This window comes from Micromys minutus (genome assembly GCF_963924665.1).
Source record: "Micromys minutus genome assembly, chromosome: 30".
Lineage (NCBI taxonomy): Eukaryota > Metazoa > Chordata > Mammalia > Rodentia > Muridae > Micromys > Micromys minutus.
Window position 1 is genome coordinate 1,990,386 of NC_137965.1, and position 12,693 is coordinate 2,003,078.

Here is a 12,693-nt window from a genome sequence, read left to right on the forward strand (position 1 = left end):
GTGTGTGTGTGTGTGTGTGTGTGTGTGTGTGTGTGTGTGTGTGTGTGTGAGCTCATGTCAGACTGATTGCACATTCACTTAGAGCCAGAGAACAATCTCTGGTGTCCGTCACTTTCTTGTTGTTGGTTTGTTTTCTGCTTATTGGATGTGGGCAGCAGTGGGAGGGCAGGATTGGGGTGGAGTCTGAAGCACTGGGAATAGTCTTTAGATACAATCTGTTTGTTGGGAATCTGAGATGTAGTCGCATGTAACCTTGGCTGACCTTGACATCACTCTATTCACCAAGTTGGCCTCCTTTCCACCTCCTAAGTGTGACATCACACTTAGCACAATGGACATTTTAACAGATAAAAATATAAAAACATCCTTGATGTACAAAACATAAAATATCTATTAGCTTGTTTCTGGAACTTTAATAATTTACACCCACCAATTTCATTAATGTGTAGGTAAAAATTTTTTTAAAAATTGTATTTAACACAGAAACAGTGTTTGTGAGTTTTACCATGGTCCACTGATTAAGTGCTTAGTTATGATTCCACAATAAAGCTGATTAACTCTATCATCACTTAATATCTTGTGTGTGTGTGGAGCACATTTAAGATCTACTTCCTTAGCACCTTTCAGGCAAATGTAATTATTAACCTCATATCTCTAGAACGTATTGATCTTATAACTAAAAATTTGTACCATTTGGCCAAAGTCACTTCTGCCTCTACCTGCGGTTGCTACTGTTCTAAGTTTGATTTTTTATTTGTTTTGGATTCCATGTCTGTCTTAGTCACTGTTCTTTACTGTGAAAAGACACCATGACCTAGGCAACACTTATAAAAGAAAGCTTTTATTTGGGGGCTGGTTTATAGTTTCAGAGGTTTAGTTCATCACCATCATGGTGAAGAGCATGGTAACATGCAGGCAGACACTGAGTCAATGGCCGAGAGCTAAGTCTAGGGTCTCTGGGCCCAGATACCTCAAAGCCCACCCTCAGGGACATACTTCTTCCAACAAGGCTGATCCCACTCCCCGGTAAATACGCATTCAAATATACGAGCCTAATGCATGTCTAGACTGCTCCCATAAAGGATAATCAGGCACAAATATCACCGGATGCAAGTTATGGTCGGGATGTATATATGACTGTTGTAGAGTGGTAGAATAATGGTGTAAGCTCTCAGACGGCTTCCCTGAACTGGTGTGCTGAGACAGGGGAGTGTGCACTGCTTCCTATAAACTCTTCTAAGGAAGGCCAGGCGGGATATTAACTGAATTTTAATGCTTTCTGATGAACACGGAGGAAGCAAGTTTTTAAAGATGACAGTCTTGTCTGCTTTGACATTTCTCTGTGGCGCTGTAGTAGTGATCAGCTAGTAGATTTAAAAGTATGTGTAACTTGTCTTGGTGAAGGAGGTTTGGAAACTGCAGGGATAGAGAGGGTCACCTTTCTGCCCTTTAGACATGTAGAACGGACATGCTTCGTGTTTTTGTAGAGTGCATTAGTTACTGGCCGTCCACCCTGTTATAAAGAGCAGAAGTGTAGTGTTTAACTTGGTGCTGTTTGCTTCTTAAACATTAAGAATTTATTTTTTCAGGTGTATAGTGTTGATTGGAGCCAAACCAGAAGTGAACAACTTGTAGTATCTGGCTCGTGGGATCAAACTGTCAAAGTGGTATGTAGTCCCACTGCGTTTAAAGCAGTTTCCTTACAAGCTTCCATTGAATTTTTCTAAAATATTATGTAGCATTAAGTGTGATCAATTAGTTTTCTTTTCAAATGTGTATATTAAAATGTTTATCAGAATTTTTAAAAAAGTAGTTTAAACCTAACCAGAATTTAAACCTAATAATTATTTTGTTCCTTAAAGACCACCTTATTTTATGTAGAAATAAACCTTAAAATATTTTTTAAAAATATACACCCTATATCTATATATAAATAAATGTGTATGGTATTTGGGAGAAATATGTGTTTTTTATATATATAGTGCTACAGAGTATACATAAAAGTGTACATTTATGTTTACCTTTGTTGATTAATTGATCCCATTTGTTTTCAGTGGGATCCAACTGTTGGAAATTCTCTGTGTACCTTTAGAGACCACGAGAGTGTCATTTACAGCACAATCTGGTCTCCCCACATCCCTGGTTGTTTTGCTTCAGCCTCAGGTAAATAACTTTGGAGTTCCCAAAAGCCTTACTTGTAGTGAAGGGTGACCTACGTTTTTACCATTAGGTGGCGCCCTGTACTCTAGATTCAGAGAAAATGGGGGAGTGTACATATTTTGTGCTCTTAGGATATTTAATTTTTCCTCCTAACCCATGCTGGAGGATGAAACCAGAATCTGTACTCTCCCACTGAGCTAAAGTCACAGCCCTCAGGACCTTTCCTTTTCTTCCCTGCCTGTCAGCCTGTTGGCAGACATGTTCAGAGGACTGAGTCCCAGACTGTGTCTCAGTAAATGTAGCCCTTTTAACAATAAATGTTAGGGCTTTTTTCCCCCTTTGGTATGGACAGATTTTTGATTTATAATGTCATAACATGATTAAAAATGCATTTTAAAGAGATTTGCTTTTATTCTTGTTTTGCTCAACGACACTACTGAACCTATGAGGCACAGTGGGTCTTCCAGTGAGTAGGTTGAGATTCATGACTTGGTGAATAAAGTTGTGTCTTTGGCTCACAGTTGCTTAGCTGAGACTGTTTCCATTAAGCAGAGCGTCCTGGGAAGACTGCAGAACACACAGGTGGAAACGCCACAGCCCTGAGAGCCACATGACTCACAGGCAGGTCTTGTGAATAATGTTCTGTTGGAACACAGCCCCATCAACTCATCTTACAAATCAGCCGTGGCTGCTTTTATACGGTCCTAACAAAGTTAAGTAGCTGCTGGTACAAAAACCTGATAGCCCTCCAGGCCAAAAAATTTACTTCTGGCCTTTTATGATGTTTGTTGATCCTGAGAACTTTGGGGAGACACAGAGAATTAGAAGTTCTTTTGCCCTGTTCAGAGGCAGAGGCAGCAGCCAGAGAAGAGGCAGTGAGTTTTCTAATCACTGTCTCCTTATTTAACAATCCAGCCAAAGACTGCAGCGTCTAGGCAGGGCCGGTGTCACTTTCTCGGTAAGTTGTATCCTGAGCTGCTGAATTATATTCATATACTTAAGTGGGTCATAGTAAAAATTAGAAATCCTTTGCTAGTTTCTTATGTTTTAATTCTGAAAATGAAGAACTAGTCATTTCCTCTAAATCTTCAGTTGTTGGTTGATGGAAGACAACTCAAAACCTTTAGGTAATTTGTACACAGAGTCCATTTAGATTATGCAATTTTTTAGATTCTAATAGTATTGGTAATACCTATGTGAGAAATTATTAAGCAAGAAATGCTTTTCTTTCCCTGATGAAGATTACCAGTATTCTTTTCTGAAATGAATGCTGCCAGCTTATCAAATTATCTGTAAAATTATCTCTAAAACTTCTGAGCTTTAATCCTAGCTATTTGAAAGTCTGTGATTGGAATTAAATCTTTTCCAAACCATCTTTTTTTTTTTTTTTTTTTTTTTGTAATGAGTTAGTAATACATTTTTTCCCTGGCTCCACTTTCTTCCCAGGGCTGCACAGTCACTAGGCAAGCAGTCTGCCATTAAGCTACGCCCCCAGCGTCTTTCCTTTTTCTTCTTTTAAAAGGCAGAGTTTAGTGTAAGCCCAGCTGGCCCTGCACTGATTCTCCTCACGGTGCCAGGTTTTACGTGGTGCTGAGGATCAAGCCCAGGACTCCTTGCATGCTAGAGCTGTCGTATGGAGGACAAGCTCAGCTCTTCAGTTTCCTTCTGGTCACCTGAGTATGGGTTTTTATCTCTCTGTGGCTTGGTGTATGTGCAAAGTAAACGGTAGCAATTATAACGCACTCACTGTGCAGTCGAACGTATAGCCATGCATATAGCTTGTTCCCTTTGTACTTAATGTAAATGTTACAGGTTCATGCTTTCTGTGAAACAAGTTGTAAGCTGACCACAGTTCATCACCATTGTTGACAAGTCCTGCCATGGAGGAAGTTAAAACTCTTGTCAGGATGGAAGTTGGGTTGGAACTGGCATGTTTTCCCTCTAAGAAGGACTTCTCTTGGCCGTACATTCTGTGGTTTTAAATCCGGAATGAATTAGTGACACAGACTATACCTTTCTCAGAATGACCTGAAACATGCCTCCCTTCCACTGATTATGGGGATGTTATTAATGCTCTAATTGTGTGTGTGTGTGTGTGTGTGTGTGTGAGAGAGAGAGAGAGAGAGAGAGAGGGAGGGAGAGAGGGAGAGAGGGAGAGAGGGTGTGTTTTTGAGTCAGAAAGTCTTACTATGTAGCCCAAACTGGCGTTGAGCTTGCACTCTGCCTTAGTGTTGGGATTACATGGGTGTGCCACCAAATATGACTACTTGTTTTTATGTTTCCTACAGCATCTGTGCATTTTTTATAGCTAAATGCCTTTTTTATAGCTAAATGGCTAAACACTAACATTTTTATTATTCGTACATGAAATATGGACTCTCATTTATTAGAATTTAAAAACTGTATTTAGGATTCATTTTTGATTTTTGAAACATTGTTAGCGAATCCATAAGATAGCAATTGAATGTCCACTGTTGATGGGCACTGGGGATTCAGTGATGGCGGATGGCGCTCTCTTGTCCTCCCTGAGCTCTCTTTAGTAGGAAAATTGCTAAGAAAAAAGAAGGAAGGAGAAGGAGGAGAAAGAGATGGAGGAGGAGGAGGAGGAAGAGAGGGAGGAGGAGAAGAGGGAGGAGGAAGAGAGGGAGGAGGAGAAGAGGGAGGAGGAGAAGGAGAAGAGGGAGGAAGAGAAGAGGGAGGAAGAGGAGACAATAATAACATGGGATGGTAAACAGTGTGACATTCCTTTGAGTATCAGGAACACGGACTCTGGAGCATGGCTGCCTGGCGCCCAGTTCTGTTTCTTCACTTTGACATGGCTGTCTTTGGCTACGCTGTTTAACCTGTATCAATCTCTCCATGAGTTCTGAAACAGTGGTGATGATGGTAAACGTGTCATGAGGTTGTTACGATGGCTAAGTTAATGTGCCTCAGACTTAGACACTGCCTGTCTGGATGCAGAGCGAGGACCCTGGGAGTGAGAGCTCACACTCTGGAGACAGCATGACTCCTGGGTTGGCAGATCTGGTAAGGGTGCTCTCCTGAGGAAGTGGTGTCTGAGCCACTGCCTTATAACATGAGTGAGGCGATGGAGGTGATAGGACATGCAGGGCCAGGACTACCTGAAGAGCATCACCTCAGCCTTTGTTGTTCATAGCTGCTACCACTGAGCAGCCAGCACCCATCTGACAACAGTGTTTAAAGTAGCTGGCTCTAGAATTTGAGTGTACTGTTGGGTGACAACTTGCTAGCCTAGCGATTCCAAATCTGCTATCATCAGAATCATTGGGGAAGCTTAAGTCCTTAGGGAGGAATGAGTTTGGGGTGTTTTGTAGCTGAATCAGGTGTTTAACCTGATTTTAGAAGTACTTCCTAGTCTTGGAACTGCTCTGTTGGAACTGCTGAATTAATGGTCTATTTCTGATGATGTATTGGGAGTGGCCATGGAGATGTTTCTGATGATGTAATAGAAATGACCATGGGTCTATTTTTGATGATGTAACGGGACTGGCTGTGCTGCTGTTCATAGACATGCATCTATCTATCTGCATGTTACATGCCCACAGAGCAGCTTCAGTACTGAATCCAGAGAGAACATTTTTAGTCTGAAACCCCTTAAGTTATCTCCTTTTCGTTTGTGAGTTGTGTTATAGTGTTTAACAAGTTGCTTTGTTATCTGGCTCACAGATAAAGCCTTGCTAAAACAAAGCAAAATCTCTCATAAAAATCATCTCAATCACAAAGCTTAGGCAGTGAAACCCTAAGTGATGAAATATTTTTTAGTTGGAAGGTGATAAGGTGATTTCCTATCGTGTATACGATAATCAATCATGGTTATTTATATCTAATTCTGGCACACAAATAGATCATTCAAGTGTTCAAAATAGCATGTTTTAAGATAGTATATAAAAACACAGCATTTAGGGAGGGTATTCTAAGAATTTAGTCACCTTGAGACTTGGGAGATGTCTTAGTGGATATGATGTTTTGCATATGCTTGGCCCACGGAGTGGCACTATTTGAAGGTGTGGCCTTGTTAGAAGAAGTGTGTCTCTCTGGGAGTGGGCTTGGAGACATTCCTCCTAGCTGCCTGAGGATGCTCAGTCTGTCCCTGGCTTCCTTTGGATGAAGATATAGAACTCTCAGCTCCTCCTGCACCATGTCTGCCTGGATGCTGCCGTGCTCTCACCTTGATGATAATGGACTGAACCTCTGAACCTGTAAATGATGTCTTTATAAAACTGGCATTGGTCATGGTGTCTGTCCACAGCAATAAAACCCTAACTAAGACAGTGTGTAAGAACACTTGTGCATGCATGAGAAACTAAATTTGAATTCCCAGCACTTATGTAAAAGAACAGGATTGGCTGAGCCCGACCATAGCCACAGCACTGGGAGAGTGGAGATCAGTGGTCAGTGAGGGATGATGTCTTCAGTCAGTAAGTCACTGCTCCGACCTCTGCGTGGGTGTGCACTGGTAGTACACCTGCATACTAATGTGTGTCCACTACCCTCCCCCCCACACACAGGGTGTGTTGGAAGACTAGTCACCTTCAAAGTTGTGGAGTATTTGTAAATATAAAAATTTCTTGCTATTAGCTAAGTTAATACCAAAAGGGAAGAATTATGAGAAAGCTTTTGTCCCATAGCAGAGTTCTTCTCTAAGGATGTTATTTTTTTGTGTGGTTTGTGATAGTTATACTAACACAGAATTCATGTTTATAAACTATGTGGAACAGAGAGGAAGTTGCAGGATATTTGCACTATCTATATAAAAAGGATTCATATGAAGTAAACTTTCTTTTGAACCATGAAAACTAAATTATTGTTATTGCAGACTCCATATAATTGCATAAGTCATAGCCAGGCCTGAATGTGTGGGTTCCAGCTGGTTGGTAGATAAGCCTCATTTTACTTTAAGGAAAAGTCATATTACATTTGACAGGCATCTGGTGTTTCAATTAAATTAATTTATTTGGGGTCCAAAGTACTCTTTTCATGCTCTGTTCACCTCATACCACACTTTCAGACCGTTTGCAGCCTCTCACAACGCCCCCATACTTCCTGCAATGTAACAACACCTCCCCTTCTCCTGGGCCTGCAGTCAGTGCTGGCCCACAACTAGGAGGTACTGGGACTCGTCTCCTGTGGCACCACCTTAACATCCTCATAAATGGTACTGAAAGACCAACTGTCTGAAAATACCATTTTTAAAAGTCAACCAAACGAAAGCCCAGTATATGTCCCGATGGCTGGAAGACTTGGGCATGTCATTGCACCTTTTGGCTAGGAGGCCCTTCTCTTACCCAGAAGCACAGTGACAAGGACAGAGTGCCAACTATCCAGCAACTACCCAGCAGTGGTGCAGGGCAAGTAAGGAGAAGCCTACCATCTACAGAGCAGCCTTCTAACTGCAGAGAGGTTCCTGGGATAGAGGAATTTATGCAAAGGGGCCATTTCTACAGCCTTTGTTGTTTTCAGTCTTTTTTTCTTTGGAAATTGTGTAACCTTAAGCCTGCAACTTGATACTCTTCATAGCACATCTTTGTAAGCAGCATTAGTATCAAGAAATAGAATTGCACCAGAGGACCCTTGCTTTAGGCACTGCTCCTCCCCTCCTGCCCCAGGGTGACCATATTTGCCTTCTCAGGACAAATACTCCTAATGTGCAGGCTAATGACTTCTTCCCTGTGCTAAAGTCACTTCATCTACTCCGCACTCATTGTAACGTGCTGGTCCTTGAAGTCATTTTACACGTGCAGATAAAGTAATTATCCAGGGAATACAAGCCCATAGGACTTCAGACAGTCTTACTCACGAGGTAGTGAATGTATGGTTTCCAGCCTCAGTGGTAGATAGTTTGCAGAAGCTAGTGAGCATCACCTGGCATGTCATATGATGCAGTAAAAGCCTTGAGCTGAATCAAATGTTTTCCTCTGGGACTTCACATTTGTAGAGGCAGAAATTTTGGGGAGAATCCATTTTACTGTGTCTGTAGTGCTGTATTTTCTTTCCTGCACTTATAGAATATAGCTGTCCCGGGTCTTTGTGAAAGCTGCTGACAGCTTCCCTCAGAATGAGAACTGACTCTCAGACCATACGTTTGTGGTGATCTTTTCCCTGCTTCATAATTTCACTCCATAGCCAAGCTTTGTACATGTGGTGAGATGCTTGGTTACCAGGAGCTTCCAGATGTTATGCTTGGTAAACTCTGTTTTAAGGCAGAGGATTGTGAAAAACTTGTAAAATAATATTGTATGCTTGTGGTCAGAACAAGGAGAGGGGAGGAGGGCTGGCTGTTTTCTCTTTATCCTATAGGTTTTTTGTCTGTTTTGTTTTGCTGTAAGTCGTCGGTTGGTATGGAGGGGAGGGACCTACTGTTCTTGGAAGAAGGTGTGGGTAAAGTCCAGACACTGGACTACTGTAGACACTGAATGCTGAGAGGCCACAAGAGATTGTTTCATCCTGGCTGTTCAAGATTCCGAAACAAATTCTACTGGCTGGTGATTATTTCTAGGGCCATTGAAGATAGCTCCGTCATGTACCAGAACTATTCCTATTTGGTACGTTTAAATTTATTCTTTTATCTCTACCATTCTTAGATCCCAAAATATTACTTACTTTCATCTAACAACATGACTGTTCATTTAAACAATGCCAATCTTATTTTAATAATGAAAAATATAATCTTTATAATTTTTTTATTTATTGTGAGACAGGGTTTCTCTGTGTAGCTCTGGCTATCCTGGAACTTACTCTATAGACCAGGCTGGCATCAAACTCAGAGCTCTGCTTGCCTCTGCCTCCCAAGTGCTGGAATTAAAGGCCTGCACCACCACCCAGCTATTCTCTAAAATTTTGAACTTGTTTTTCCAACAAGAAAAATTTCCTTCAACCATCTCATAAAAGCTGTAGTACAGTGTGTGAGTCTCCTGCTTGAGGCCCTGAGTTCTCTCTTTAGTACTAATGCACACAACAAACAGGTACTCCGAAGGGTTAAAACGTCTCCAATTTTGACATCTCATCATGAGAGTCAAGTTTTCCTCTTTGATGTAAAACCACTATTACGGTTTTACTCTCTGTTGCTCATCTCTGTGAGTAGTTCTTAGGCTTTACTCTCTGTTGCTCATCTCTGTGAGTAGTTCTTAGGCATTGTGATGGTTAGTAAATGTCAAGGTGGGCATCCTGACATGTTTCCACTTGACTTGCCATGAGCATGCTCCTGCACTGAGCACCCAGGTAGGGTGTGGGGCTGACCAAGCCATTCTTTTCTATCAGGTGACCAGACTCTGAGGATTTGGGATGTGAAGACCACAGGCGTCCGGATTGTGATCCCAGCACATCAGACAGAAATCCTGAGCTGTGACTGGTGTAAATACAATGAGGTACGGCATGTGGTCTCATGGAGAGAGCTCTTCTGAGTGTGAACACGCCCTTCATCTCTCTGTGGATGCTCACTGTGGTGGTGGCTCTGGACCAAGGGTTAAACTCAGCCCCTGCCACTTGTGAATAAACGACTGACCCGCATTAGCGTTAATTGGACTTAAGTGCTCCTAGAACAGGCAAAGTAAGGACCAGGCATTCTTAGAAGTTCAGCAGTGCAGCCTTTCTTGTTTGTTTTGGGAAACTGCTTTACAATATTTGTAATTTGTGTGACATTGCTCCTAACCCCACTACACCATGTCATCGTTTGCTTTGATTTCTTCCTTGTGTGGCTGGTCTGGCAGCTGAACTACTTGTAACTCAGTTTTCAGTTTAACAGTCCACCTGTTTTAAGAATTTTGTTTTATCTTCCTTTTTAAACTGAACTAATTTTCATACTTCTATAAGATGGTGGTGCCCATGTGAAACTTTTTGTAAAGCTTCAGCTAAAACATCTGAGTGTAAGAATTAAGAACAGGAATAAATAATAGATTAAGTGTTTTAATATGCTGTCTATATGCCTCAGCAGGCTTCTAGCTGAAAACTAAAGTACCTACCTTGTTTTCCTTTTCCTAATTTTAAATTAACTTGTTAAAGTTAAAAGAAAACCACATTGGCTGAACTCTTTAAATAAAAAGAAAGAAAATATGTATATTCAATAGAAATATTTAGGCTTAGAAAAACTAACAAAACTTAACTAACACTCTGCTTTTTCAAATAACTATGAATCATCTTGCAAGGGGTTCCCCCACCTACGTACATATGTGTGCCTGCCTGCATGTGTGTGTGTATGTGTGTGTGCGCGTGTGTGCTTGTGTGTGTGCGTGCCCGTGTGTGCTTGTTTCCTGAGTATTGGACTCAAATGCATTCATACTTGTTAAGCAAGCACTCTTTTACTGAGTGATATTTCCAGCCCAGCAACCTGCTTTTTAATGTCTGGTAAGACCTCAGCGGGTTTTAAGCCTTTTAAAAAGAAAGATCAGCTGATTTGTCCAAAATGTTTTAATCTCTCTGTGTGTGTTAATATTTGCAAAGTTAAGTTAGCAAATCTGAAATGCTGTTTGAGGCTTTGCATTTCCCTGTGTAGTGCTCTGTCATATACATTGAACATAGTGAGTGTCTTTCCTCTGGAGTTACGTGTTGCTTTGCTATGAAGTGACTATTTTGGTTCCTTTCTAAGCTTATTATGCAAGTTTTAAAAATAGATCCTGGGTATATATTTCATTACTAAAGTGTGTCATGGTTTCTAGTGAGAGATTGCAAACATGTCACATTTTTGTTTTGCTTTTTTCTGAATTGTTTTCAGAACTTGTTGGTGACAGGTGCGGTTGACTGCAGCCTCAGAGGCTGGGACTTGAGGAATGTGCGACAGCCTGTCTTTGAGCTTCTCGGTCACACGTATGCTATCAGGAGGGTGAAAGTAAGTCTTTGTCTTTATTGTTTATACCCAGAGTGAAAACAAACACTAGTTGGTGAAACATGGACTGAGGTTTTATAGTGCTGGGGGTTGAGACCGGGTACTGCTCATCCTAGGTGAGCACCCACCACTGAGATACACTGTCACCCACCACTGGGATACACCTTCACTCACCACTGAGCTACACCCTCACCTACTACTGGGCTACACCCTCAGTCAGCTCTTGGGTTTTTGAGACAAGTTCTCATTGTATACGCCAGGGGACTTTAAAATTATAGTGTGCCTGCCTCGGCCTCCCAAGTGCTGGCATTATTGATTCTTATATATGCTTTTATTATCTAATTAATAATGCTATCAGAAGCTAAAATTAGGTTATATAGTTGAATAAGCTGGAATGATAGAAAATTTCACTACTTGTTAACTAAAAACAACTTTCTCATCTTATTATCAGTTGATTATTTCTTTTAACATTATTTTTAGGTATGTTAGTTTATACTTAAGGTTTTTTATTTCATAATGGCCCATTCGATGAGAGCGTGTGTATGGAGAGATAGTAATTTTTATCTCTAACATGACAATGTATATAAAAGCTAAAAATGTGCAGGATGTAGAAATATCTTAGTCTGTGAACAGAAGGTGAGCTGAGTTTTTAACAGTGCCTCCAATAGGTTTGCCTCCATTGAAGGGAGCTTAATTTATCCCCTCAGCTTCTAGTCAGGTGACTCAGCCGTGTCACTAAAAACCTCCCTACACAGTGACAGTTCCTGACTGTCAGTTTGTACATTAACAGCTATAAAGTACTTACCAGTGTTTCTGATATGATAGTTGTGCATTATCCCTATGTACATATTTCAGGTAGCATTAAATTAACATCTTACATTTTAGTACTCAATATAAGTTTAACTATGTGGCACATAGTAGATTTAACTTTTACTTCTTTGAGAATTTCATACATGCATGCAGAGTACTTGCTCATAGCTCCTCTTTCCTCGACTTCACCAAGATCCTGGCACATCCCTCCCAGCTTCATGTCCTCTTTCCTTTTTCTTTCTTTCCTTCTTAATAATCCCTGAGCCCAGTTAGAGCTCCCTTGCACATGGCTGTGGAAGCACCCACTGGAGCCTGGGTGTCCTGACAGGGGAAACTGACTCCCCCTCCCTTGTGGCCACTAACTGTCCTCAGAAGGCAGCCGTAGCTGTCCCACAGCAGTCATCCCACAGCCCGCTCTTACAGTCCTCCATTGTCCTCCTGTGTCCCTTTGTGGAGGGCCTGAGCATCCTCAGTTACAGGTCTCCTCACCCCAGTTGTTGGTTTCTGTGAAAACCACCATCTTCTACAAAGAGAAAAACAAGCTTGTATGTTTTTAATAATGGTCTTATAAGGACAGGTTTCAGTAGTAGACAGGTTTTTTTTTTTTTTTTTTTTTTTTTTTGTGGGAACAAATTAAGGTGATATACGATACAAAGTACTTTGTAAACTGTGTGAAGTGCTGTTCAGATGTGGCTAGTGGCGTGGGCATGTGACTTAGCCATAGGTTGCTTGCTTAGCATAGAGGCCTGGGTTTGATTCCCATTAGCACATAAAACTGGGTGGTCCATGTCTGGAATCCCAGCACTTGGAATGTAGAAGCTGGAGGATCAGAGTTAAAATGACCCTCAGCAAGGCTGAGGCTGGCCTAGGCTTCCTGAGACCCT

General features: G+C 41.3%; 1 protein-coding gene across 1 annotated transcript in view; it reads left to right on the plus strand.

Annotated features, from left to right (window-relative positions):
• The window catches only part of PEX7 (peroxisomal biogenesis factor 7), a 51,625-nt gene that overhangs the window by 9,361 nt on the left and 29,571 nt on the right, over nucleotides 1-12,693 (plus strand). Inside the window, exons 4-7 of the mRNA XM_080941567.1 lie at nucleotides 1,590-1,667; nucleotides 2,055-2,163; nucleotides 9,439-9,545; nucleotides 10,889-11,002. Coding sequence (XP_080797693.1) covers nucleotides 1,590-1,667; nucleotides 2,055-2,163; nucleotides 9,439-9,545; nucleotides 10,889-11,002 — 408 coding nt within the window. The remainder of the gene's footprint in view (nucleotides 1-1,589; nucleotides 1,668-2,054; nucleotides 2,164-9,438; nucleotides 9,546-10,888; nucleotides 11,003-12,693) is intronic.